This window comes from Anopheles ziemanni, chromosome 3 (assembly GCF_943734765.1).
Source record: "Anopheles ziemanni chromosome 3, idAnoZiCoDA_A2_x.2, whole genome shotgun sequence".
Taxonomy (NCBI): Eukaryota; Metazoa; Arthropoda; class Insecta; order Diptera; family Culicidae; genus Anopheles; species Anopheles ziemanni.
This window is the reverse complement of record NC_080706.1, coordinates 90,780,233-90,805,198: the sequence shown is the minus strand read 5'-3', so window position 1 is coordinate 90,805,198 and position 24,966 is coordinate 90,780,233. Positions and strand designations below refer to the sequence as shown.

Below are 24,966 nucleotides of genomic sequence, written 5' to 3'. Positions count from 1 at the left end.
GACCGCTAAAACGAAACGACGATTTCATGATAACCCCTAATAATAGCCAACTAACTATAAAACTCGTCAGCGGTATGTCGAAACGAAATGATATGATCGTATTCTTGATGTATCCTCCCGCGCGTCCTGCCCAAGGATCGATTTGCAATCCGGTATGCCGTGAACGGCGGAACAGACGGAAAAACGGGGCCCAGGCTGGGAGGCGGAATTTACCTAACTAAAACTAGCGGAAAGCAATAAATTGAAAAGTTTATAACTGTTTATCATGCTCTTAACCTATCAGGGTTGTGCCTTCTACGGTTTTGCTTATGCCAAAAGAAGAAAGAAAGCTTTTGTGATGCAGACATTTATGCGGTGTTTCTATCTTTTTGTTTCAAACCAGTTGTAGGGCCGAGTGCATATTGAAGTTGGGTGTGAATTAGCCAGCACATAATCAAGTAAACTTAAACTAACATACACGAGCTAGTGACGATCGGTGGTCAGTTTCGAGAGTAAAGCAAACGTTAACCCTGCCGTACTGACCACACCGGAGTCATTATTTCGCCTAATCACAATTTTTATCGTCTTTGAGAAAAATATTACGTTGCATTGATGAAGAGAAAACAAAAAACGGAGTCAGATAGTCGCTTCATCGTCTCTCGCCGTTATCATTGACCGTGTCTCGGGTGCTAAAACTAAAAAACAGTTGCAGATCGTTTACTGTTTGTCTCGCGGTTCACTGTCGATGCCTACTACTTTGTGTAAATATGTTGTTTCTGTTTGCATGCAAAGCACACTTATTGCCTTCATTACTTTGTAATCGTTCGTCTGGTTTGTCTGTTGTTTCCTTGTCCCAGCTTTTGCATCCCGCCACCCGCCACACACAAACAGCTGATTAGCCGTATTAAGGCAAGGTCGACCGATTGACCAAGCAGAGGCGCGGGGGTCCCGAACCCGATCGGTGCATTCTGCCGTCGCTGTTCTTTGCCCGGTGACAAAGACAACCGGCGCGTGTTGTCCACATGGTGTATTTTATGCGGGACGGGAGGCGAGGTGGCTCGTTGGCGGTCGTGATTTCCAAAGGAATCTCATTTAGATTAGCCTATTTCATCGAACGTTCGGTAAAGTAAACGTTTAGGAAAACGATTAAGGTGGTGGAGGGAGTTGTTTTCGAGTTGCTTGTTCGATCGAGGAGACCTAGAAACTGAGCCTAGAAAGTTTTTGCTTGTTGCTAACGGTGTGCGCGAACGATGTCGTAGGACAGGCCCCCACGAGTCAACCACGAGCGACTTTCGGTGCGACTTCATGCAATTGTTGCGTGTTGCGGGGCGTGAATGTAAATCACAACTACGATTGTCAACCCCCCGAGGAGGGAGGGGTTAAGGTCACTGGTGTGCGAACTCTTGGCTTCGTAGGGGATCTATGAATCAGCCATAACGGCGAGCGATCGGTGGGGTGTTCTTCTTTTTCCAGCAGCTAACGCCGTCCGTCACCTTCGTCGGACCCGCTCGCTAGTGCTGGCAGAATAAACCTTCATAATCCCATCGTCTGCTGCATGCTCTCGGTGTTGGCACCCTTCAGGGCGTCCGCGATGCCATGGAAGCAATCCTCACTGTATGGTCGGCCGATCATATCCGACACCACTGGAATCGGCTCGTGGTTGGGTAGGATGAGGCTGATTTCCTTAATCAGCGCCTAAAGACAAAACAAAACCGATCCGATAAGATAAGATAAGCGCTGGCAGGGTGGCACACCGTGCGGCTGATAACGGCAGCTTCCACTTACCTTCTCCACGTCCACCTTCACCTTCATCTCGTGCTGCTGTTGCTGACCCGCCGTCTCGCCCGTCTTCAACTGGATCGCCTTCTGGACGGAGAAGGCGGGCGTCTTGCCGAAGCGCCAGTCCCACGCGGCAAAGTTCTGCCGCAGCTCCGTGATACCGGGGAACCATTTGTCGGTCGGGTTGATCAGCTGGAAGCCGCGCTGTTTCATCAGCAGCTCCCGACCACCATCGGTCAGCTGGGTTGCCGGCGTTCGCAGGAATTCATATCTAAATAAAGAGAGGAGAATACACGACATTAGTTTATTGTTGTTTATATCTCCCAAAAAAAGAGAAGATGATTTCGAGCCACTTACCCGATGGCGGACAGAAGCTGTTGAATGTTGACGGTACGGTTCACATCGACGAGGTTCTTGATTGGTGATGGGACGGATGCCGTGGCCTTGCTTGTTATTTCAACCTGAAACCATAGGAAGTGAATACATGTAGATTCCGGCAACGGGTGTAAATTATTTGGGAATAAATCATAGAACCCAACCGCCGCCAACCTCTCTATCGCAACCGTTCCAAGTTTTACACACAATCGTAGAAGTAACATGTTTATTTTGATTTACAACAGCGTGTGCGCAATTTAGCCGCCATATGTTACGGCTCTTCCCAATCCATCATGCTCTCCTCGGACCCCCAGTCAAACGAGACCGCCGGGCCACTCGAGATAACCCCCCACCGGCGGGTATGTGTGAATGACGAAGCTGGCTGCCGAGTTGCGTCCCGCTCATTCGTTTTGACAGACTGTTAAGGTTTGTTACAACAAACAGCCCTTATCAACGCCACGTAAACGCGGCCCTCCTTCCCTCAGCAGCACCACAATTATTTGAATTTGTCCTTCGACGTTCGTCAAGCGTGCAATAGTAAACCCACGGGATGCGCGCGCGCGCACTACCCCTCCACCCCTCCCAGTGCAAAGTGCGCATGGTTTGCGGCGTCATAACGTTCCGACGGGCTCCCTTTTTTTCAAGGGAACAGACCCTACCGGGAGAGACCGATCTAATGGAATTGACCAAAACCGGTTTAAACCGGTGCCACTTAGCTAGCAAATGGCGAGTGCAGCCGCGGTGTTTTTTTTTTCTATCGAGATAAATTGAGACGGTCTGAACCGGAATTGCTCAAGTAACCGAGATTGGCCAGACCGGTATTGCTCGGTACGAGATGCAGCGCTAAAGCGCCTTTTGCTAACGGGATGGTGATGGCGTTATGTAGCATTTGATTTTGATTTTTTTAACTAGCTATATTTATATAACTTATGGTTTGGATGCTTCACATAAATAACATGCATTCTATAAAATTCCAGATTAATAAACAGACTATTGGAAAGCAAGAAATAACAAGTGTCTTGATATAAGAATTAAAATAAGGACCACCTTTGTGTAACAACGTTCAAGTATTTTGGACTCCTTTTTCATAACAGTCATATTTATTTATTTTGATTCAAACAAATCTTTTGTTACTAACAGATTTTTTAAATGTTTTTTCTTAGATGTGTTTTGATGTAAAATTTCAAATCGAAATTGGTTAACAAATATTAGCATTCAAATGTGAATAACACCAGCTGTCCTTTTGGAAGCAATAATTGTGAGTACAGCGAGATCGTTAAAAATTCGTAATAAAAAATCGAATAATAGCCGCATGCAATGGAACAGGTATTATAAATACCTCGATAATCGCACCAACCACCTACTCCAACGTGCAGATTTATGGTTCTGTTTTGTCCCTGAACAGCAGTCTCTTGGGGTTCCGCGTCCTCCGCCTCAAAGAGGACGCAATCGGTAAGCAACAGCTTCTTATCGATATGGCAGATTCACTGAGCGTAGTTCGCATCACCTCCGACTTTCGAGCGTCGGATGGCCCAAAAAAAGGTGGGCCGAATGTTCCGGAGTGGAAAATTTCCACAAGTACCATTGGTGAGTTCACCCAGCACGATGTTTGTTATCACACTCGCATTTGGGGAGCAGCATGTGTTTTCCTTCCTTCGCTTGTGGTGTTGGTAGCATTTTTTTTGGTGTCTTCTTCCTTGGGCACACAGTCTTCAAGATTTGATTGAACGACCAATCCAACTTGACAACCGAATGTGTTTTCAGCCCGCGGGAGAGATTCCGTCTGGGTCGCATTTATCTCCGGTCCGTCCGGGATAGACCTCGCTGCGAGCCTATCGGCCATTTCGCGCAAAACAAAAAGGGTCACAATGATTGCGCGTATTTGTGTGTTTTTGTAAGGATGTAGGAGGGCGAGGGGGGGTTATTGTTCTCCCCAGAGTCCCCCCATTGGGTGCGTTATCACATGCAATGAGTCGAACATTAAATAAGATCGAGAAGAAAGCCTTATCATGACCAACGGTATTGGTAAACCGGTTCGAGGCGGTCCCGGTGCCGGTACATCGAACCAGTTTATAGACATTTGGCCTTAATTTTGCACTAGAAAAAGAACATTACGAACAACACAAGTACACAGCCCATGGCACTTGTTTGTTTGTTTGTTTGTTTCCTCCCTCCGGAGGCGACAGCTTATCAAGCGGAGACGTTTATCAGTTTGCAGTGAAACAGAGCGGTTTTCTTGCCAGTTTGTACCTTCAAGCTTCATCCTACGTGCTACCCTCTCCCCGGCGACAACTTGTATACCCGGCTTTCGGAACTACCGGCACTGAAACGAAGACTCAGCGTTCAAAGTTCAGTGAGTGTGGTCAAGGATACGGAGATACGGGAAAGGGATGAAGACAGCGTAAGAAGAACAGGGACGATAGAAGGTACAATGACTTGATGAAGTCACCCACGATGTCGCGGAATGGAGTTTATCGCTCGGCAACAAAGAGACCAACTGTTGGTTCGGTGGCTGATGCAATCCAATTATTGCCAATTGCGTTTCGTACAGATGCACCATCGGATGACCCCAATTCGTAAGACGTCTTGGAACACAAAGAACCTCAAAAGAAACAGAATGTGCTGTGGAGCTCTATCTTCAAACAAACAAACCACAGACACAAACGTTGCTGTCGCTCCAGTGTTTGTTCCAAGAAACGTCTATTATGATCTTAGATTTAGTGTGACCGTATAATGACTCTCGCCTCTACCGGGGACATCATAAAAAACTCTCCTTTTCATTGAAGCAGCTCCAGCAATAAAGACGAAAAACAGAGGGAAACAAAGTATATGGTGCGCGACTATCAGCAGCAAACCGGTTTATCTTATTTGTTGATGATCAGGCCATCCCGTGGCCGGTCACGATACGGACGCGTGCCACGATGGTCATCATATTTCCCACCCTGGCAACAGGCGGGAATCAAACGCGGGAAAAGGATGGACCAGCGATAGAGTTTCGGCCGGCACCACTTAGAATTGATTTGACCCTATTTTTGGTGGGGTTCTCTCGGCGGTTTCAAGTCGATACTTACGTTATCTTTAGCAAGGGATGTTCCCAGATGGAGTTTGTTCGAGTTCACCAGCAGCGTGCAGTGGTGATAAGCGTTCGGTTGGCCCAGTTTTGCCGCCGTGCCGGATATCTGCAAATATGAAAACAAAATTGATAAATGATTTCTGCTGGCAGGCCACAGCTGTTAGTAAGATATAATGGATAGTGATAAGAATGGTACGAGAAAAACCAGTAAAATGGTAATTACTATCATTCCAAACTCATGGAACTTTCCATTAAATTGATTCCACTAGAATTTCATTTGGTCTTAACAAATAAATTCAATGGTTGCTCTGATGGATTGTTCAGTCTAAATGAACCAGGAACGGTAAAGCAGCCCTCGCCGAAAAACAGAAAAATAAAAATACGATTAGATTAGACACACAACCGAAGCAAGCTTCTATTCTTAATGTCTTCATACTAATAAGCATCTTCAAGAAGCCTGGCCGAACAAAACATGGCCATCTTTCTGGCGCAGAGGTTATTGCTAGAGGTTATTTTGATAGCAAAACTAATGTGACTAGTTGATTGTCCTTGGAAACATGTTTGGCGAACGGTATTTCGGAATGGCCCTACAGGCGAGAAGCTAACGCAGCTAACAAATCGTACACATCGTCTGATGGTTGCTTCCTTCCGTTACCGGTTTTTAATAGTTCCAGTTTTGTATCATCTTACCAACGCGTGGACAAAGAACGGACGTGAACGTAAGTGACGCAGGCTGCATAAGCAAATAGCAAGAGCGTATCTTGTTGTCTCCCATTAACAGCCCACGTTGATGGCGGTGCCCATCGTTGTGGATGTTGCTTAGCAACAGCGATGGCCAGAAAAGCAACTCAATTCTGCTGTTTTAAACCTGCCCTCAGGAGGTAATGCTAGCGCTTAAAAGATCTTAAGACGCTACACACGACAAACAGCGCTGAGTTCAAGGGTGAATCGTGGCCGGTTCCTGCTGTGCTCCACGTTAGCGGTATTCCTTTATGGGCAAAACGCGCTCGCTCTTCCCTTCCGTCGTTGCACGCTGATGGTCTATCGGCGTCAGTGCTTATCAGTACAACTTTGTTGCCTACGACGTCTACGATGAGAGTGAATACAAAGACGCGCCACGCGTGGGCCCTAGGAATTGTGTCTAGCGCACACCCGGACTGTGTCTAGCGCAAAATTGTGCGTCCGCATCGCGCCGAGTGCACGTGCACCGGAATGACAGCGGTGTGTGCGCCAAGCTGTGCGGATGATTCGCTTCCAGTGCTTGTTCCTTCCGTAAGCCACCGGTGCGCGTAGGGCAACCGAAACCGGTTTCATGGGTCACGCTCTCAACACGTGAAGAAAAGCTCCACGGCGTTTTGCCAGCGGCCATTCCGCTTGCCCCCTACAAACCCGTCCCTATCTGCTGCTGGGTCGGTTTCTTGTTTGACTTTTCTCCGTTTGCAATTCTTCGGAATCGAAGCCGCTTCAACATACGCGATACACCGCGGTTTATAGCAATGCATTTTGCAATCACTGCATCGCCACACACATACACACACACACGCACGCAGCACAAAGAGAGCTCTGGAACATCTGGTAGCGGAGTCTGATCGAGGCTAAGGATGTCATGAAATCCATCTTTTCTGTGCATGCTGGACCGATGTGACCGATCGCACGTAGGACAACGACTTTTGGAGTACGTGCGTCCTTGCATGCACGTAACCAACTGGCCATTCGCGGAACTGCAAAAAATACCCGACATAAAAACTGACGTTTGTGTAGAGACCGCTTTTTACAAAAAGGGGAAACCCCTTTAAAATTTTGGGAAAATCTATTAAGGGAATTTACATTGAACAAGGTCTTTTTTTATCCTGTTTTTCTTTAGCTATTGAGAAATGGCGTCACAATCGAGATATGACTTTCTGCTGGTTAACAATGTCGTTCGTAATTCAATATCATTTTTGTTGTTATCATCAGCAAGTATTTTGAAATGAAAGCGAAATGATGATTCAATTCGAATTTGGGGTGAAACGAAAATAAGCGATTCCGTACCTTTTTGCCCAGCAGCACAATGTCGTCCCGGTCGGACAACTCCGCGTTGATACCGTACTCCCGGTACAGGGCGCGGATCATCAAGTTCAGGTTGTACTTCCGATCGTACCGTGCCCGCGGCATGAAAAAGGTGCAGTTCAGATTGCCCAGGTCGTGGTAGACGGCCCCGCCGCCACTGTTCCGCCGGGCCAGCTCGATCCCGCTGCGCTCCAGCGCCGACACGTTCGTCTCAGCGAACGGATTCTGGTGCCGGCCGACAACCACCGCCGGCTTATTGATCCACAGCATCAGGATGTGATGGTGCGTCAGGTCAAAGTTCCGATAGATCCAGTCCTCCAGCGCCAGGTTGGTGAACACATCGTTCGACTGCGAGATGAAGACGGACTTGCGCACCTCACCGTCCGGTATGCGCTTGATGTCGGCGGCGGACAGCTGTTTGCTGGCGCTACTCATCGTAAGGTGCCCGGTCGGGCTGTTACCATCGTTACCCCCGGCGCTGGCGCCCGTCGATGAGAGTGTAGTCGTGCTAGTCGCGATCGCGCGCGATCGCTGATTGTACACGCTTGCTGCCACCGGCAACGGCGACGGTGACGACGTCAGGACATAAATGCGACCAAAGGATCTCGCGAAGGATCCCACACGCTGCGCTACCATAGCTGCCATCTTGCCGTGAGTTTTTTTCCACTCAGTCTTCTCTCGAAAGTCTTCCCAAACGCAAAACAGACACTGCTCTTGTTAAACACTGACACACACACACACCAGCACAGCAAAATGCAGTTGCTTGCACTTTCTTTGTTATGCAGCCGCTTTATTTTTTATCACTTCCACCGATTTCGGCAGAATGTGTTGTTTTTGGTCGGTTCCTTTGTTTTGATTCGGAAATTCGTAGCAACCGATCGCGAACCAGGGGCGGTTTGCACGTTTGCCGTTTGGAAGTGATTTCACAGCGGAATATTTCTGGATAGTTCTTCACGCACCGAGGTCAGTCTTCGGACTGGTTACGTTGTTTGACCGTTTCACAAACTACAGGCAGTGTCACGTTAGCTGAGGATTTGGCCTTCGAAGTTCTATTTTTAAAGAATGATGATCTCTTCTATGCTTCCCTTCTACCTCGATCACGATGGACGTTTCTTGTGCACACTCGTGTGGCCAGTCTTTGAAGCCGATACGGTTCGATACGGTACGATGACGTGTTCGTCTGCTGACTAGAGTTTACTGATGTTGCTACAACTAATAATGCACTGCTCGTTTAAGGCACAAACGAGGAACAGGAATTTTATTGCACTAAATTACTTTTGCTGCCTTATGTTTCCTAAGCACCACACACTGGGAAAACGTACGTCGTAAGGATACACTTTTGCACTCTTCCTTTACGCTTTCTTTGTCCTTCTTAGCAGGCAACGCAGATGTTGTTTTGCTGTCCGATGCCGAAGAAGCTGTTTCCCTGCTGTGGCTGAGCGGAGGAGTGCGGCTGCTTGGTGTTATTCGTGTCAGCTGCGCTCATGGAAATCAGGTACTCGTGCAGGGCGATGGTCTGGTGCAGCCACTTCCAGGTTTGGTGCAGCGAGTTGATGCGGTATCGAATACCCACACAATCGCGACTGCAGTTAAAGGGCATTCCTTTCAATTGGCCAGACGAGGGTGAGAACTGGTGACACCGTTTGCCAGCAGCTCGACTGAACTGCGTTTTCGCCAGCCTGTCGACTGTTATTGCTGCTCGGCTCGCTATACACGCACAGGATTGCCCGCACAAGGTAGGCAATCAAACGACACACAACAACCACCGGTCGGTTACTATGCAATTCAACAATCGCAACATGTAGGCACTAGATGTCGATAGGGGAGTGTTACTTTCGCAACTTCACTGGAGTCACGGGAGGAGTTTGAACGGAAGGTAGCTCGTTTACGTTCCACTCGATCAGACGGAGTTTGATCAACTGATTCCAGCTGGTGGGGAGTCAATTTAATTTATACACTTTGATGTGCTGCTTGTGGTAGTGGATCTTATCGCGACTAAGGTTGTTTGAATGATGCTATGCTTTTCAGGTTGGACCATTTAAAGCATTATGACAGCAAAACATAGCACCAACATGCAAGTAGGGTAAGGTGAGGCAATATGCACTTCATATTGTCCTAAATCCACATAGTCCATTAAAAAACTATCCCCAAACATGGTCAGACATCAATTATCATAATTTGTTTCTATTACCATAAAATACAAAAATAATAATTTAATTCTTAAAATGTTACTCAAACCAAGATTTTTCCCTCGGCGATGAATTTTCAATGGATGTGATATAAGCGTTTGATAAATTTTGAAATTGCATAATTCAGCTAAACACACGTCGATACGTTTTACCCTACCGTTGGCGTTACGTTTACTCTTCTTCCTCTTAAATCGAACCAAAACAATGCTTGATGGACGTGTTTATTTGAATTCTACGATAGGTTTACTGTAAAGGCTTTTCCCAGAAGAACTATCTTCTAGTAATAACCTAAACAATTTACCGGATATGAAAATAAAAGCTTATAAACTACAGTTAGAAAGAACTAGAAATAGTAAGAGAATATAAAAATTGAATTCTTGTTAGAAGGTTACATTTCTAAAACTACAAAACTTACATCTTTTCGAATCATAAAGTTGCATATAATTCTCCAAATTATCCACTCTTTTTCTTTTGGATGAGTAAAAGCTACGACCTTTTTTGCTTAGTTCCGGTATCAACAGGAAAAGTTTTCCTTTTTATCCACTCCAAATTATCCACTCTTTTTCTTTTGGATGAGTAAAAGCTACGACCTTTTTTGCTTAGTTCCGGTATCAACAGGAAAAGTTTTCCTTTCTCTAGTCTAGGGTCTTCCCTTTCTAGTTCTTTCTAGAGTTCCTGTTAACTGTTACACACTTCGTGTTCTTGACCAGTTTCAAGATCACGCCACATTTCACGATCACGCAACCCGCAGCCGTCTGGTTATATGATCCATTGATTGTACGAGACCGTAGTCCTCTCCCGTACAATACCTCTCCCACCTCCCGCGAAGCGCTCGAGTGTCAACTGACATGCTTCGTTTATCTTCTGTTACCACGTGTTAGGGGAGTGCAACCGGGATGACGCGCAGTGCATTCTCTTTACGGGCTCGATTGGTTACAAAGTTGCGGCAGCAGTGACGTGGGCCAACGCCGCAACGTGTGTCGCTCCCGCCGGGCCCCCCAACGGTCCTGACCACGCACAAGACGACATCTGGAGAGGGGGAGACCAACCCGATCGTCTCCCTTAAGGTCACCCGATGATAATTGACTTGGAAGCGTGCGATTGCACCAGCAGGTGCATCAGCATCCACGCGAACTGGATTCGATTTCAATGAGATTCATCCAAGTACAACTAACCAGTCCCTAGGGAACGTTAGTACATCTAGGCAATCTTCCTGATAAGAATTTGTTTCCAGTAACAAACGCTTAATCGCGTTACATTACGTTCACAATAGGTTTGCAATGCGCACTGTGACGTAGTGTAGCGCCATCGTAATGCGAAATGACCCACATTTGAAGCCGGGTAACTGCGCAAATAATTGCGCACGAATGGTAACGAAGTGCCGGAAGTACTCCGGGTTCTTGTTTTGCGAGTTATGTTCCAGTTTTTCATTGCAATCACAAGATTGATTAGCTTCACTGATGTGGGAAAGGTTTTACGCTTTTTAATCTCTTGTAAGCTAAAAATAGATTGCATTATGAGAAGGCACATTTTCTTTCTATGATATGACGGTTGTATGGTTTAAAATATTTTGCAATGTAACAAAAGTAACACCGTAAAACGAAAAGTAAAATTGTGTTAATAATTTAAAACATCAAAATTGGTTTCGTTACACTTAAGCTTGCTGTTAATCACGTGGCGTTTTTATTATTATTTCAGAATCAGATGTTTTTCTCGCGTGTCTCACCTTTTATTTTATCTTAGAATTCTTAACATTTGATTGCGATTGTTACTTGCCTCCGATATACTTCTATTCGGACTGTCCCAAATTTAAGCGTTCCACACATCACGAGCATTTCCAACTTCCAGCCCAAGCCAGGCAAAGCACCTTTCATTTGGAACACACAAACACGGAGAGCTCAAGCCGTTAGACGATTGCAATCGTGTGATTAGTTTACCTGCCATCCTGTTTGGTGCATCATTGTCTCAAGCAGGATCTTCCTTCAACCAACTTCCGCTCTACCCAAAAACATCACGCGTTAGATTTGATTTTTGATGTAAAATGCAAGATCTTTATCGAAGGGTTGAAGTTGAAATGTGACTACATGAGAATATATGCCGATATCGGTTAACGTGTTAGTATAGGATCTTTCCTTTTCCTACTCTTTTGTGAACCAAAAGACGGTTGGTAAATCGTGGATGCCTAGCTAGCAATTAGACACAGCCTCGCTCATTTGTCCTCCACCGTTCTGATAAATTGCGTAAAAAGACGCTTGGATGCTACATATGATTACCCATTTGTGTTGAACTTTACTTTTTTCTTTTTTTTTACTTTTACTGCTGGACCGCTAGCAAAATGTATAGGAAAGAGTCGGTTTGTCTTAGTCAAAATTGGCATAGTTAGTTGGGGATAAACGACAGTAGAAATGTGCCCCTTAATTTTGACCCTCGCAGGAAACACATTTGCTTTAGAACGAAAAGTAGTTTGCATAGAGCGCTTACACAAAAAATTATACTTAACAAATCTTTAATATATTTCCGTAAATTATAAAAAAAATAAGCAGAAGCCATTTGACAATGTACGCAACTTAATTAAATTAAAAATAACAAACTAAAACAAACAGAAATTACATTACAACACAAGCCACTCGATACTGCTCCACGAACGCTTCTATAGTGATGTGTATTCGCTTCCTTCATCTGAAACCGTTCGTTTCCGTCCGTCTTGGAACATCGAAGTCCGCTTCGCGGAACAACGCCAAATGCTTACGACGATTGATAAAGAATGTAGCGGGGGTTTTATCTTCTTACTATTGCACACCCTCTCTCTAGGGGTATGATTGCCTGCCCTATTTGCGGACTTCTTTCTAAACCTAATGCACTTGTGAAAATGCATGCCCAATGCTAAACAAAAATACACCATCATTCACTATCGGCGGCGGATCTACGTTTACTCAAGCAAGGTAAAAACTTAACATTACTAGGAGTAGAAAACTGAGTTTGAATGTGGCAGATAGAATGCAGATCAATTGAAACGGCCCTAACAATCTTTACTTCATTTTACTACGCAAGATGTTATGGAATGTTAATGTCAAACAGAAGCGAAAACGACGAAAACGTACGACAACAAAAGTTCATGAAATGTAAGCATAGTTTGCAAACTAGTTTAATCGCGAGATAGAAAGAAAAGTGCAGCAAACGGTAAGCTATTACCTTCCAGGATATGAGGTTTGTAAAGATGATCAATCAGTTGAAATAAGGCAACGATTGTTTATCTTCTGTCACACATGTAAGAGTTGTAAAATGTCACCCCCTCGTTACCCTAACGGTCGTTTTAAATAAGCAACGATGAATAAATTTTGTAAATTTCACTTCCACCTCTCTGAACTATTAATGGCTCCACACTTCGGTACGGCTTCAACCAATTATGACTCTGGACTTTTTTTTTCTTTTTGCACACCGACCGGATCTCGGTCGAATTGAACACTGTTGGGTGTATTTGGTTTGCATCCATTCCTTCTCACGTGACGAACAATTCGCAGCCTACTTTAAATGTGTTAATCCAATAAATTTTCATCAAAAGTTGCTTCTCATTTATTTTTATTCGCAAAGAATACTTGAACAGAAGTAGTTAAACTAAAAACAAATACAAGTAAAGCACATTTTGCAGTAGATTACTTTAATTCGATCCAATCGTGTATAAATATCTATGCTTGGTTGGGCTCTTGTTTTTCAGCATAACAAACTGATTACTCATTCTAAAGTAAGCTTTCTTTTCATTACTCCTTTCTTGTTTCACTTCCCCTTGTGTGTTCTCTTTTTGCTCTTACAAGCGTGTGTTGTTTTAAATTGTTACTTCCACAAGACACAACGACAACAACTGTAAATAATCATTTCGGCTCGTTTCTTAGCAAATGCAAACTGTTGTAATTTTAACTCTTACTTGTTTGTATGCCCTGAAAAACCCCCTAATGTACTCCTTAACATCAAAGATTCTTCTTTTTAACCTTCCGTTTATGGTGCTTTAGATATAGTTTTAGCTGTTTGTTGCTTGTCCACTGTTCACTGCATTTCTCTCGTCAAGCATTGGTGATTTTCGTAAAGCGAATTTGATTGTTTGCTTGTAGTATTTTGTGTATATGTATGTGGTGTATATATGTTTTCTTTCATTTGTTTCCGTTTCACATTTAGCATTTCTTAGATGCACTTCACGCGTGCACTTCCGAATGTTCACCGCCCGCTTTAAGCAATAAATAAATATATGAATAAAAATCTTTCCTTTTTTCTTTTTCTCGCTCGCCCGACTATCTATCTCTTTCGCTTCCCGCTGTCAACGACCCTAATGTTTCTAACGATTTGCACTTTTTATTCTTACTTGCATTAAATTGTAATGTTATAGACTCCCTCGGTCCTTTTCATCGTCGATTGTTTTTTCTTCTGCTGCAAAGCACGGAAACAACGCGGTGTAAGCGAAGATACACACTACACGCATAAGATCGCAAGCAAAAGGAGTGTCAGAAAACTGCTCTCGCCAATCCACAACTCGATATGCCTCGCGCGAGGAGGCACATGATGATGGCATCACACAAACACACACTCGTTTTCGTTTTCTTATCATCGAAATTGTCATCTGCTCCCCCGGTGTATCTAACCCACCCCGAATGTACGACGATATTCTGCCGTAACACTGTGTGGCGTGTTCTCGAATATGGCCCTCGTCCGTGTGGCGTTTTTCTCATACCTAAACCGGTTACTGCGTTTGCTGTTGGATCTCGATCTTTTCCACCGTCATGTCCGGGTTCATGGCGGTCGCTTCCTGTGAAATTGACGGGGGGAAGATAAAAGGAATATAAAATCGATCAGTTGGTTTAGTACAACGCATTTTAGTACAACGCACAAAGCAACAACGTGCGCGAACGATCAACCGGGAAGTGCGGGGGAAGAATTAGCCACTAGAGGAGGGGCGGAAGGAATCGAAGCAAAACTAGGCTAATATAACGCGCGTTGTGCATTGGTAGAAATTGTGGTTAGGATGTAGAATGATCGCGAGGTTGTAAAACATTGCGTTCCAGTTATTCATCCGAAAAGCGAACAGCTTCCGGTAAGGGCTACAACTACCGACTCAGATATAGGCGCAAAAAAAAAAACACTCCGATGATTCACTCGGAAGCAATGCGCGATAGAACGGATGAAAATAAAATTCAAAAGTGTGATCGATCGATGGGAATGGATGAAGAATTCCTTGCAGTCCAAGCGAAGGCGAATCTTCAGACTGAACTGTGATTTTTTTCGCTATAGGACTCAATGGCTTTAACACTGCTAATAACGATAGTGTTTGTGAGAGTGTCTGTGTGTCCATGTTGGCTTGTTTAGGGCATTCCAGTCTAGCACACTCAAACGGGGAGCAGTTACGAAACGATCTTCGTATGGCAAAACACTCGCGCAAACAACACGGGGCATTACTCAACCGTCATCAACATATCCACATCGATTGCACTGGCGTAGCTCTGACCACTGGCCAATCTCCCATCAACAGCCCGCTATAACAATCAATCTACTTCCGGGCGTCCTCCTTCTCGCTCTGGTCACTTCTTGGCCCTCGTAAAGGAGCGAGCGGTGCTTGGCTGGTGCGCAGTAGGTACCTTCGGGCGGTTTCCCGTCGATCGAACGGGTTGATATTTATTTTAAGTGAAGCAACCTGCCCGGATCGAAGATAGGGAGAGGATGGCGAATTCGGAGGGGATGATTTTGTAACGACACAATCAATACAATGGTTTTAAGATTAGCATTTGCACAGGAAGATTTGAAACAGTTGGTGCTAACTTTTACTCGGAACGCATGTTTCTTTAATAAAAAAATGTTCGATCTTTCAGCTAGAGGATAACAGCAAGGAAGGATGGATGGAAAGGAAAGATGAAGCCGTGCGTTCTTGTTTTGCTTGTGTCTTTTGGACGTGTTTGGAAATGCCGATAAGTAGTTATAATGCCCCTAGCGGGTGAAAGCAAACTGGCCACTCCATTAGACCCTACCTGGATTGCCTCAGCGAGGGCCTTATCGTGATCGATTGGATCGCCGTCGGACTGGATGGTGATCTTCTGTTCGACGCGGGTCTCCACCACACCGTCCCGTTCCGTTTTGTACTAAAAATTGGGAAACGAATGTTCGATTAAAAACATGTGATAGGAAGAACAACCGTCGACTTACGGTAATGGTTTCAACGGTTCGCGTTTTGCTGGACACCGTTTGAGACGAGACGATTTCACCATGCGCTGTGGTTTCGCCCTCCTCCAGCAGCACCCGACGGTGCTCCACGTTCGGACCTTCCGGTATCTGGGAGGCACCGGCGACATTGTCAGCTCCCTAAAAAGTGTGCAGATAGGTGGACAGAGATCGATTAGTTTCGGTTCCACTTCCCAAGTTCTGTACATTCGTATTATTTATTTACATATGGAACATACGATCGTAACAAACATTCTCATGCAAAATAGTAGTGAAGAAATGCTATACAAACCGTGTAGGATTTGTTGTAGATCACCTCCGATAGCGATTCATCTCCGTACGGGCCATCGATCGGTGTTCCGGAATCACCGGAACTCGTCGACGAGACACTGTCACGGCGTGTGTACTAGGACACGCAATGGAGCCATCGAGCAGAGTGTTTCGTTTCGTGCAATAAGTATGATATTGGATCCACAGAGTAACAGTACAGAAAAATAAAAGATTGAGCCATGCAGCAATGCGTAAATCAGAAAGGCACAACACGCAGGATAATGCAAGAAGAAAATAATATAAAAAAAGAATAACATACATAGATAAGTAATGGAGCAGTGAAATTAAAAAAAAAATAAACTAAAGCCCAACTCCTCACCTGATCGCCACTCGTAACGGTGGCGGTTGTTTTTACTTCCTGCGTAATGACTCGCTGCTCCTGCCGTTCACCGTGCTGGGTGGTGGTCGTGGCCACCGTCTTCTCCTCGAGCTGCTGCGTTTTCGCGTTCGTGCCCAGATCTTCGTGGGTGGTGGCGGTACGCGTGGTGACGGCGGTGGCCGTCACGAATTTACCTGCATCGGCACCGCCGGTCGGTGCATCGGCCTGATGGTGGTGGTGATGTGGCGGGAAGGATGTGGGAAACACATACACAACGACCATAATTGGAACGAAAGCGCATTTCATTAATGGCAACGGAAACAAACGGATTAAAGAAAATCAATTTGAAATTAAAACAAATTCAACGAAACAGCTTGGTTAGTGATCGTGCGTGAGTGCATTGATCATGCCGCGTGCACAAGGAAGTAGGTTATCTTAAATGTATGCAGCGTGTGAGTTCACCATAACCGAAAAGTCGAACCACAATCAATTGTTTAGATCACTAAGATAAAGTGGTTTACGTGAACTTGCAATTGCCATGAGTTCTAAAATGTTGTTTGACACAAACATAAATACGTCATGAAACATAAAAGCTGAAGTAATCCCAACACTTTGGGATGCTTAGGTTTAGCTTGGTATTCTAAAATCGTTGGTTTAATAAATCTTATAAGCTAAATTTATCAAAAATGATTGTACCGAAATCCTGTACTAAAACAACTTGGCAGACAACGTGTTAAACGAATTGTTAATAAAACCTTTACTAAACCACAAGCGTGTCAATTTAAAAAAATTTAGAAGATTCTATATTAGGTACATGAAGTACAAGAAGATTTAATCTATAGGAAAATATCAATGCGTCTAGAACACACCTCGAGTACTAGAACAACAGCTACCACCTACTAAGGAGACAATACGATGCAACCGAAGGATGTGTAAACTACATATAACTACGACAACCGACCGATTCTCCACCAGAAATCAACCCATTACAACAATATTTAAAAAATACGAAGGAAAACGACGATAATAATAATACCATGCACAATACTATCAATGTGTGTGTAGAAAATTATGAAAATATTATCAACCAGGGAGAAGAAAAACGCAGCGACATGCAGTTGAATTCAAACAACGTATTTACAGCCGAACAATAAAGCGTAGCAGAAGCAGCCAACAGTAGAACGACAGCAAAATAGAGAAGCAGATGAAGGAAAGCTCAACAAGAAAGCAACTTATGTTAGGAACCCAACTAAAAAAAATAAAAGAACAAGTTGGTTCTAAACCGATTGTACTAAATTAAACCCAAAAAATATCCCAGGAGAAGTAAGAAAACAGAAGAAACAACACAACAAAACATACTAAAACATAGAAAATAATATGTAAGTGGTTAATATGTGGCTTGCGTGTAACGGCGGTTTGTTTGTTTTTTGTTTGCTGTTTTTGCTGCATGCGCCACCAAACTCGGCGGACATGAGAAGTAGTGCGCTTTATGAAGAGGGTACACTACCTTGTGCTCCTGCGTGGAGTATACAATCTGGCCGGTGCCCAAATTCTGCACCTCCTCCTCGACGTTGTGCGTGACGCCGTCCTCGTTCTTCGTGATCACCTGCTTGGTGGTGGTCTTAACGACGGTTGGCGTCGTCGTGGCCGCCGTGGTGGAACTGAATTTGCCCGCCTGGCCGGCGGCCGCGCCCGAGTGGATCTCCTTGATGGTTTCGCTACCGTACTGGGCAGTCATGTCGTCATCGGAGCTCTCCGAGTCACGTCGGGTCGCCGTCTTGCCCATGTGCTTGATGCCCTCGTAGAACTGTTCGCGTGTGATCGGTACCGTCTCCTTGGTGACGGTTACGTTCTTGCCGAAGTGGCTCGGCTCGATGTCGGCGTAGTTGAGGATCAGCTTGCCGGTGACCGGGTCTTTGATAGCCGTTGCCGGATCGATGTCGCCCGTGTTCGGATCGATGTGACCCCACTCGGACTTGATGCGACCGGTGACGGGATCGATCTCACCACTCAGGGTCATCGTCTGTGTGACGGTGGTACGTGCACCGGCGACACGTGGATCGTTCGGATCGACGTTGTACGTTTCGCCCGTGATCGGATCGCGCATCTTGTACAGGTAGAGTGTCTTTGGGGCAACGTTCCGGATGTGACCGGTCTCCGGATCCATGTCGACCGTCGTAACGTCCACCTCCTCCGGACGGCCCCGTTCGTCCTTCTTTGTGATGATGAAAATACGGATTATCACTAGACGACCCGTCTTCGGATCGACTCGGCCAACCTTCGTGTACATCTCGCCAGTTTCGTCGTTGATCTGCGTGGCCGCGAACAGTGGCTCACCGGTGCGTTCGTCCAGTTGGCCGGTCGCGGCGTAAACCTGCCCCGATGACGGATCGACCTTCGTTAAGTTCGGATCCAGTTTCGACTGTCGTTCGATTTCGTTCGTCTTCGGGTTGAGATAACCGTACAGTGTAATGACAAAACCGGTGCGCGGATCGACTTGACTCGAGGTGTAGATCGTTTCACCCGTTCGCGGATCCTTGCCACCGTCCGGTATCCACACCTGGTTCGTCTTCGCATCCACACGGATGTCCTTGTCGTCGACCGTAGTCGCCGGGACGTGTTTGCCCGTTACCGGATCGATCCGGCTGTGCACGATGCGGATCGATACGATACGACCGTAGTCCTTGTCCACCTTGCCCGTCTTCGGATTGACCTGACCGCCCTTCAGCATCACCTGTCCGGTGACCGGGTCGACCTTGATCTCCTTGGTCTCCGTCTTGCCCGTCTTCGGGTCAACGAACGTGATCGTTTGCTTGACCAGGTCGAGCTGTCCGAACTTGGTGTTGATCTTGCCGTCCTTCGTGTCCAGCTGGCCGGTGCTCTTATCGATGACGACCGTCTTCGGGTCAACGATGCCCTTCTTGTCCAGCTTGCCCAGTACGGAGGTGACCTCCACCACCGGATCGACCTGGTTTCCAATGGCCAGCAAGTGCGCCTGTCCATTATCAACCTTATTCGTCTTCGGATCCATCACACCGACGATCGTGATCTGTCCGTTAGCACGGTCCACCGTAACCGGGCGTACGGCTGATGCCGCCGGCGACGGACGACCTGTCTTCGGATCGATCGAGCGTAGCTCTCCGGTGCGTGGGTTAATATCACCGTACTTGGTGCTCAGGACTCCGGTGCGGTGATTCAGAATAGCTCGGCTCTTCTCGATTTCACCATTGGTGGTGTCCAGTTTGCCCGTCGTTGGGTCCACCTTCGAGGTAATAGTGGTGATCTCGACCACCGTATCATCGTCGGGTACAACGGTGATGGCCTGGCCGAGACTTTCGTCGGCCTTACCAGTGGCAGGATCTACCACACCGCCAACGACGTGCAGCTGGCCCGTCTTTGCATCCGTCTGACCCTGGAACGTTTCGTTCTGGCCCGTGCGAGCATTAAAGTTCACCACGGTGCCCGCCTTCGGATCGATCAGCCCATACTTGCTCTCGATCTGACCGGTCTTGGTGTCCAGCACACCGGTCGAATGCTCCACCACACCCTGCGCCGTGTCGACCTTCTTCGTTTTGGGATCGAACTTCGAAATGATCACCATGATCTTTACCTTCTTCTTCGCCGGCTCTGCGGCGGCGGCAGCAGCTGCTGCAGCGGCAGCGGCAGCGGCCCCGCTCTGTTCCCCTTGAATGAACGCGGTACTGGTGTCATCCAGTGGACGGAACGTTCCGGCCCCGGATGCCAAAGGATCCACCGGCGTACGGCCCTTGTTCGGCGAATACGATCTTGCGCTCGTACGCACACCCTTTTCGGCGTCCGTCTCCCCAGGCAGACCACGGGCGGCCGATTTCGGGGACAGCTGATCGGACGTCGGCTTGGTGGCGCCACCAGCCCCAACTAACGGTGAGCCAGGCGTCTTGCGCTTCTCAACCGATTCGCGCACCTTCTGATCTTCGCCCGGTGCGTAATTGAAAGCCAATCCGGTCGCACGGCGACTCTGCGAGTTCGGACTCAGCTGCGGCTCGTGCTCGTCGTTCGCGGCACCACGCAATGGTGCCGCCTCGTCGTATCGGAAGCCCCGGGTTTTAACGTTCTTCTTGTGTGCGGCCGGATCCTGCTCGCTCTCCGAGTATTCGTACGGCTTGGTGAAGCCCGGTTTTTCCGGTGTCGTTTGCTGCTGCTGCTGAACTGGGACCTGTTCCTTCTTGCCATTGCTACTACCATCACCGTTTGCGGCGGCCATCACCTTAGCGGCGGCTGGGTCTTGCTGTCCACTGCCTGGAGTTTTCTTATCCTTTGGCGACTTGCGACCGGACGAAAACAGGAATCCCTACAACCGACGGACGGACGGACGCACACACATATACACACATACAAACAAAACATGGATGTGGACGGGCGGGTGGTGGTGGTGATGGTTGTCGCAATGAACGAGCACAGGATGGACATACGCACACCGTTCGTACGTAGGCAAACGCAACAAATGTACAAGCAACGTCGTAGGGTCCGGTAGGGTGTCGTTCGGATCGAAGGTGTGTCGAGGAAAACACAAACGTGAACGAGGATCATGTGGGTCATTAAGGAAACATTGGAGGAAAAAGGAGAAAAACGAAATAAGGGAGGAAATAGAATAAACAAAAAATAATATCAATCAATGTGCTACTCTTTCCATATGGAAACATTTAAATCACTTTATGAAAATCTTATTTGCGACTTTCTTCATTCGGTATGTGTATGAATTTGGGAGGCATTTTCTGTCCTAGCACATACGAGTAAAACAGCGTTTGATTTTAGGAAGTATAAGAGTAGGTTTCGTCGAGGGGAAAACATGGTAAATCTACAAACTGTTGGTCAAGAACAGAACAGAAAAATGCAAGAAAACTTATTAAAAAGAGATAAAACTCTACCTTAAACACGAAACTCAAAGGAGCGAAGAAATACGAAAATTATTACCGGACAACATTCCACACATACACGAAGTAACAGGATCCACGACGACGAGAAATACACTTTAACGCAACAGTTGTGCCATTTCACTTTCAACCAGAACAATAGGAGAATGTTTACGTAAGGGAGAAATTGGCAACAACATTACTGGCAATCAAATCTACGGTAAGTGAGTTTTAGCGCATAGTTGGATCGAAAAAAATGTCAAAAAGGGACACTAGTTATGTTGAAAATTGACGATCAAAATGCTACTAACAAACGGAGTAAAATCGTTCTAACGGGGAACAAAATCGCAAGATGTTTTACGGTGTTGTATAACGATTGAATTTCAATGTGCTCTGAATTTCGAAAAAGGTGGTGGAAACTGTTAAAGCAAACATCCGACACTTACCCTACGTTTACCGGATGGCGAAGTAGTTTCTTCCGCGGATGAATTCAACGGATCCGCCGCTTGTCCATTGTTACCTAAAAATAAATGTAAGAGATTAGCCTTAAAGGGTCCCGTTTTTAAACGGTTCTTTCTATATCTACCATTAAGCGCTTCATCTTTCTGAGGAGTCTGTTCCGGTTTGTCTTTCTTGCCGACCACTGGCAGCACTGCAACCCCTCCGGCCGGTTTCTGTAAAGTGTGTGTATGAAGAAACGGGTACCAATCAATATTGGAAAGTAATAAACAATCATATAAAATGGAATAGAAAATTGTACTGAACGAAAACATGCAAGAGTGACAATGATGCTGTGGACTAAATTAGCAAACTATGCAGAAAAAAACGGTGAAATTGTGCAATATGTGTATAAAGCACTCTACACTACAAGCAGAGTATAACAAAACTGACTAGTAATACTTAACAGCAAGTAAGCAGAAATAACAATACCAAAGGACTGATCAGTTAATACAAATTTGACCGAAATTGTATCGTTTTATAAAACAACAATTCCGTTATTCTGTCGTAAAATAACCTTACATAATTTCAAAAATTAAATTGAAACCAATAACATTTTCATTCTGCTCAAATCTTTCACTGAGATTAAATATCACAAACAAGGAAACAAAACAAACTAATTTAAATGCGGAAGGCAAGTTTGGAATACCTTTAGAGAACAAAAGAAAAACCAAACGGAACTAGGAAACTAGATATTCGAAAGGAAACGAAAACGGAGCGGACAGAGTTTGTTGCTATTAACCTGTGCCGGGACAACGTTCGGCGAGTTGGTTTCGTACTCGCCCTCGAGGGAACTCTGCGATGAAGCGGACGCCGTGCCGGTGCTGGACTCGCGCTTCAACTATACCCGCGTGTTCCGGTTTAATTCATTCGACGGTGAAATTGTTTCCACCGTTATATAATACAAATAGATACAGACAAGTAGGTAGTATGTTAGTGGCTTTGTTGTTATACCTCGTATGTGACGGACGAAACGATAAGTAAGAGCAACGTAAAGAGTTTTGTGTGAAGTTAACTCGCGATTACTTCTTCAGCACAATGAACGAGAGGTGAGAACAGGGGGTTGGAGATGTGAATCGATTCTATACGAACGTAGAGTGAGTGGGGAGTTTGTTCTAAATTTTGCAGTAAACATCCAAACAATGCAACAAGTTCTACAGGTGTGTCATTGGGTTCGGAAGGGGGAAAGGGGGACGGGCAGTAATAAAAACGAGCCATTGGAGAAAGAGATACAGAGACGAGGGAAAGAGAGATGTCGTGTGGCAGAGTAGTGTAACGATACAACGAAACTTCATTAGGTGATCGCGCGCGATATATTAACTATTTCAGGATAAGGTTCACAGGGGTTTAGTGTTTGGAGGGAAAGAAGGAACTTGCTCTCGGAAATACTCACGCGTTCCTTCTTGTCCTTCTTGATTGGGCTGCGGGAGCCGCGCGTCGGAGAGTCCAGGTCCGGAATGTGGTCCGGTGGATGGGACATCGTGTGACGTTTGTTGGCATCCTTGTTTGGATCCTTGGCTGCGGCACGTTCCTTTTCTTGTTGTGCCAGAGCTTTAAAAACAGAAAATTCAGTATCAATAAATGGCACAAATGGTTTCAATCTCTTCTCCCAACTCACCATCCATACTACGACTCGAGAGCCGCTTGCCGGTCAGACTGCGCTTGAAGTCGGGCGCGGGACGCTCGACGGGCGTTTTGCGCGTCTCGTAGTGTGTGCGACCGGAGTAGCGATACTTCGAGCCGAGGCGCGGGAACAGACCCGACTTTTGCTGCGGTTCCGGTGTCATCAGGCGGAAGAAGGTGTGATGTTCGACGCACGCCTTCCAGAGCTTCTTGGCCGCCCGGTGATTCTCCAGCTTGAACCCGATCGTCGACTCGTACTGCTCGAACTCACCCGGTCGGATTTTGATGTAGAAATTGTTGCGCTTGTACGATATCTTCAAGATTTTTGGCCATGCGAACCGATTGATGCGAAGTCTGGATAGAGGAAGTAGATAGTTAAATTGCTTGTCTCTGGGGGAAAACTTTACAGTTACATACTTGTCTCTGTACACGAGCAAACCGGACGCGCACACACCGAGCATGATGTCCACCCCTTCGGAATCTTTCGCCGGATGCAGATCTACGCCGTACATGGCAAGCTTTTTCGCATTTTCCAGATAGTGTAGTTCCGCCTCTGCCGGTGTTTGACTCCTGATAATAAAAAATAAACAGATAACAAAAGTGCTCTTTCTTGCATCTCCGATTTAAAAACAAAACGTACTTGTGGGTCTTGTGAAGATCGATAACCTTATCCAACAGTTCGGGCGTCTGATTCGGTGCAATCTTAAAGTCCTTCAGGTAGGCTCGGTCCTTCATCTCCGCCGGATCGTAATCACCCAGCTCCGACTGCACCAGGTACGAGCCGAGCAGGGCATGTGTCACGAACGAGCAGGGCAGCCGACCCTCGAGAATATCGTTGCGCACCTGCAGACACAGGTGGTACCGCGTGATGTCCTCCTGCAGCTGGGCCGGCTCGGGTGGATAGAACTTCACCTCGAACGACAGATCCCACGGGTCGGAGCGGAAGAACTTCGTAACGGGCCGCTCCAGGTCGAGCCAGGTGCGCGGATCGTTCGCTGTGTGATACGTCAGCCCAAAGTAGTCCTTCTCGAGGATGTTCAACCCGGCGCAGACCGAGTTTAGCAGGTCCCGGCCACGACATTTTCGCTGAAATCAGAGGAAAGAAAATATCGTCAGGCCAGGATTCATAACAAAAAAAACCTTGCACAAAATACTTACATCGATGGTCACCTCCAGGATCGACCCATCGAGCAGTGTCACCTTGGCGAGGGCCGCCTTCGTGTTGGAGGGCTTCTTCTTCGGTGTGGTGGGTGTGGTTGCGGCGGCCGCTTCCGCCGCCTTGGCCGACTCTCCTGGCATGGCGTGGATTTACTCCTGTTGTCGGACACGCTTTTTTGCTGGATTCCGATCTACTGGTTCCGAAGAAGCTCTTCCTACTTCCTACCGCTACCGACGACACTACGACGATGTTTACTCGGTCACTCGGTCAGCGTGTGTGGCCGTATATGTGTGTTACCTCCTAACGGACGCGAAACTGGAAACGAACTTCCGGCAACGGAGCTGTAAAACGGAAGGAGGAAAGAAAAGGAAAAAATATCACGTTAGTACCGGGGGGTATAAGAAAACGGAACCTAATTGCATCCATTATCGTGGCGGCGATACGCGAGACACACAATGTTCCCTCACTCCCTCCCTCCCGGTTTCTTGTCATCCGATGGGAGT

The 24,966-nt window shown here is 46.4% G+C and overlaps 3 protein-coding genes across 3 annotated transcripts; all 3 read right to left on the bottom strand.

Annotated features, from left to right (window-relative positions):
• Positions 1-1,305: 1,305 nt before the first annotated feature.
• On the bottom strand, positions 1,306-8,319 carry LOC131287200 (lipoyltransferase 1, mitochondrial). The gene is made up of 5 exons (XM_058316230.1): positions 7,238-8,319; positions 5,205-5,312; positions 2,116-2,219; positions 1,765-2,029; positions 1,306-1,674 (listed from the first exon to the last, which is right to left on the bottom strand). The coding sequence occupies exons 1-5, from the start codon at positions 7,898-7,900 to the stop codon at positions 1,513-1,515; spliced, it is 1,302 nt and encodes a 433-aa protein (XP_058172213.1). The 5' UTR covers positions 7,901-8,319; the 3' UTR covers positions 1,306-1,512.
• Positions 8,320-8,443: 124 nt separating this feature from the next.
• Positions 8,444-8,855, bottom strand: LOC131288477 (uncharacterized). The gene has a single exon (XM_058317615.1). The coding sequence runs from the start codon at positions 8,853-8,855 to the stop codon at positions 8,628-8,630; it is 228 nt and encodes a 75-aa protein (XP_058173598.1). The 3' UTR covers positions 8,444-8,627.
• Positions 8,856-11,943: 3,088 nt separating this feature from the next.
• On the bottom strand, positions 11,944-24,603 carry LOC131288839 (protein 4.1 homolog). The gene is made up of 14 exons (XM_058318017.1): positions 24,463-24,603; positions 23,945-24,390; positions 23,722-23,874; positions 23,300-23,658; positions 23,075-23,232; positions 22,424-22,522; positions 21,770-21,857; positions 21,630-21,703; positions 17,799-20,621; positions 16,292-16,516; positions 15,935-16,048; positions 15,628-15,783; positions 15,453-15,563; positions 11,944-14,239 (listed from the first exon to the last, which is right to left on the bottom strand). Exons 1-14 carry the CDS (start codon positions 24,601-24,603, stop codon positions 14,174-14,176), a joined length of 5,013 nt encoding a protein of 1,670 aa, XP_058174000.1. The 3' UTR covers positions 11,944-14,173.
• Between the last annotated feature and the right edge of the window lie 363 nt (positions 24,604-24,966).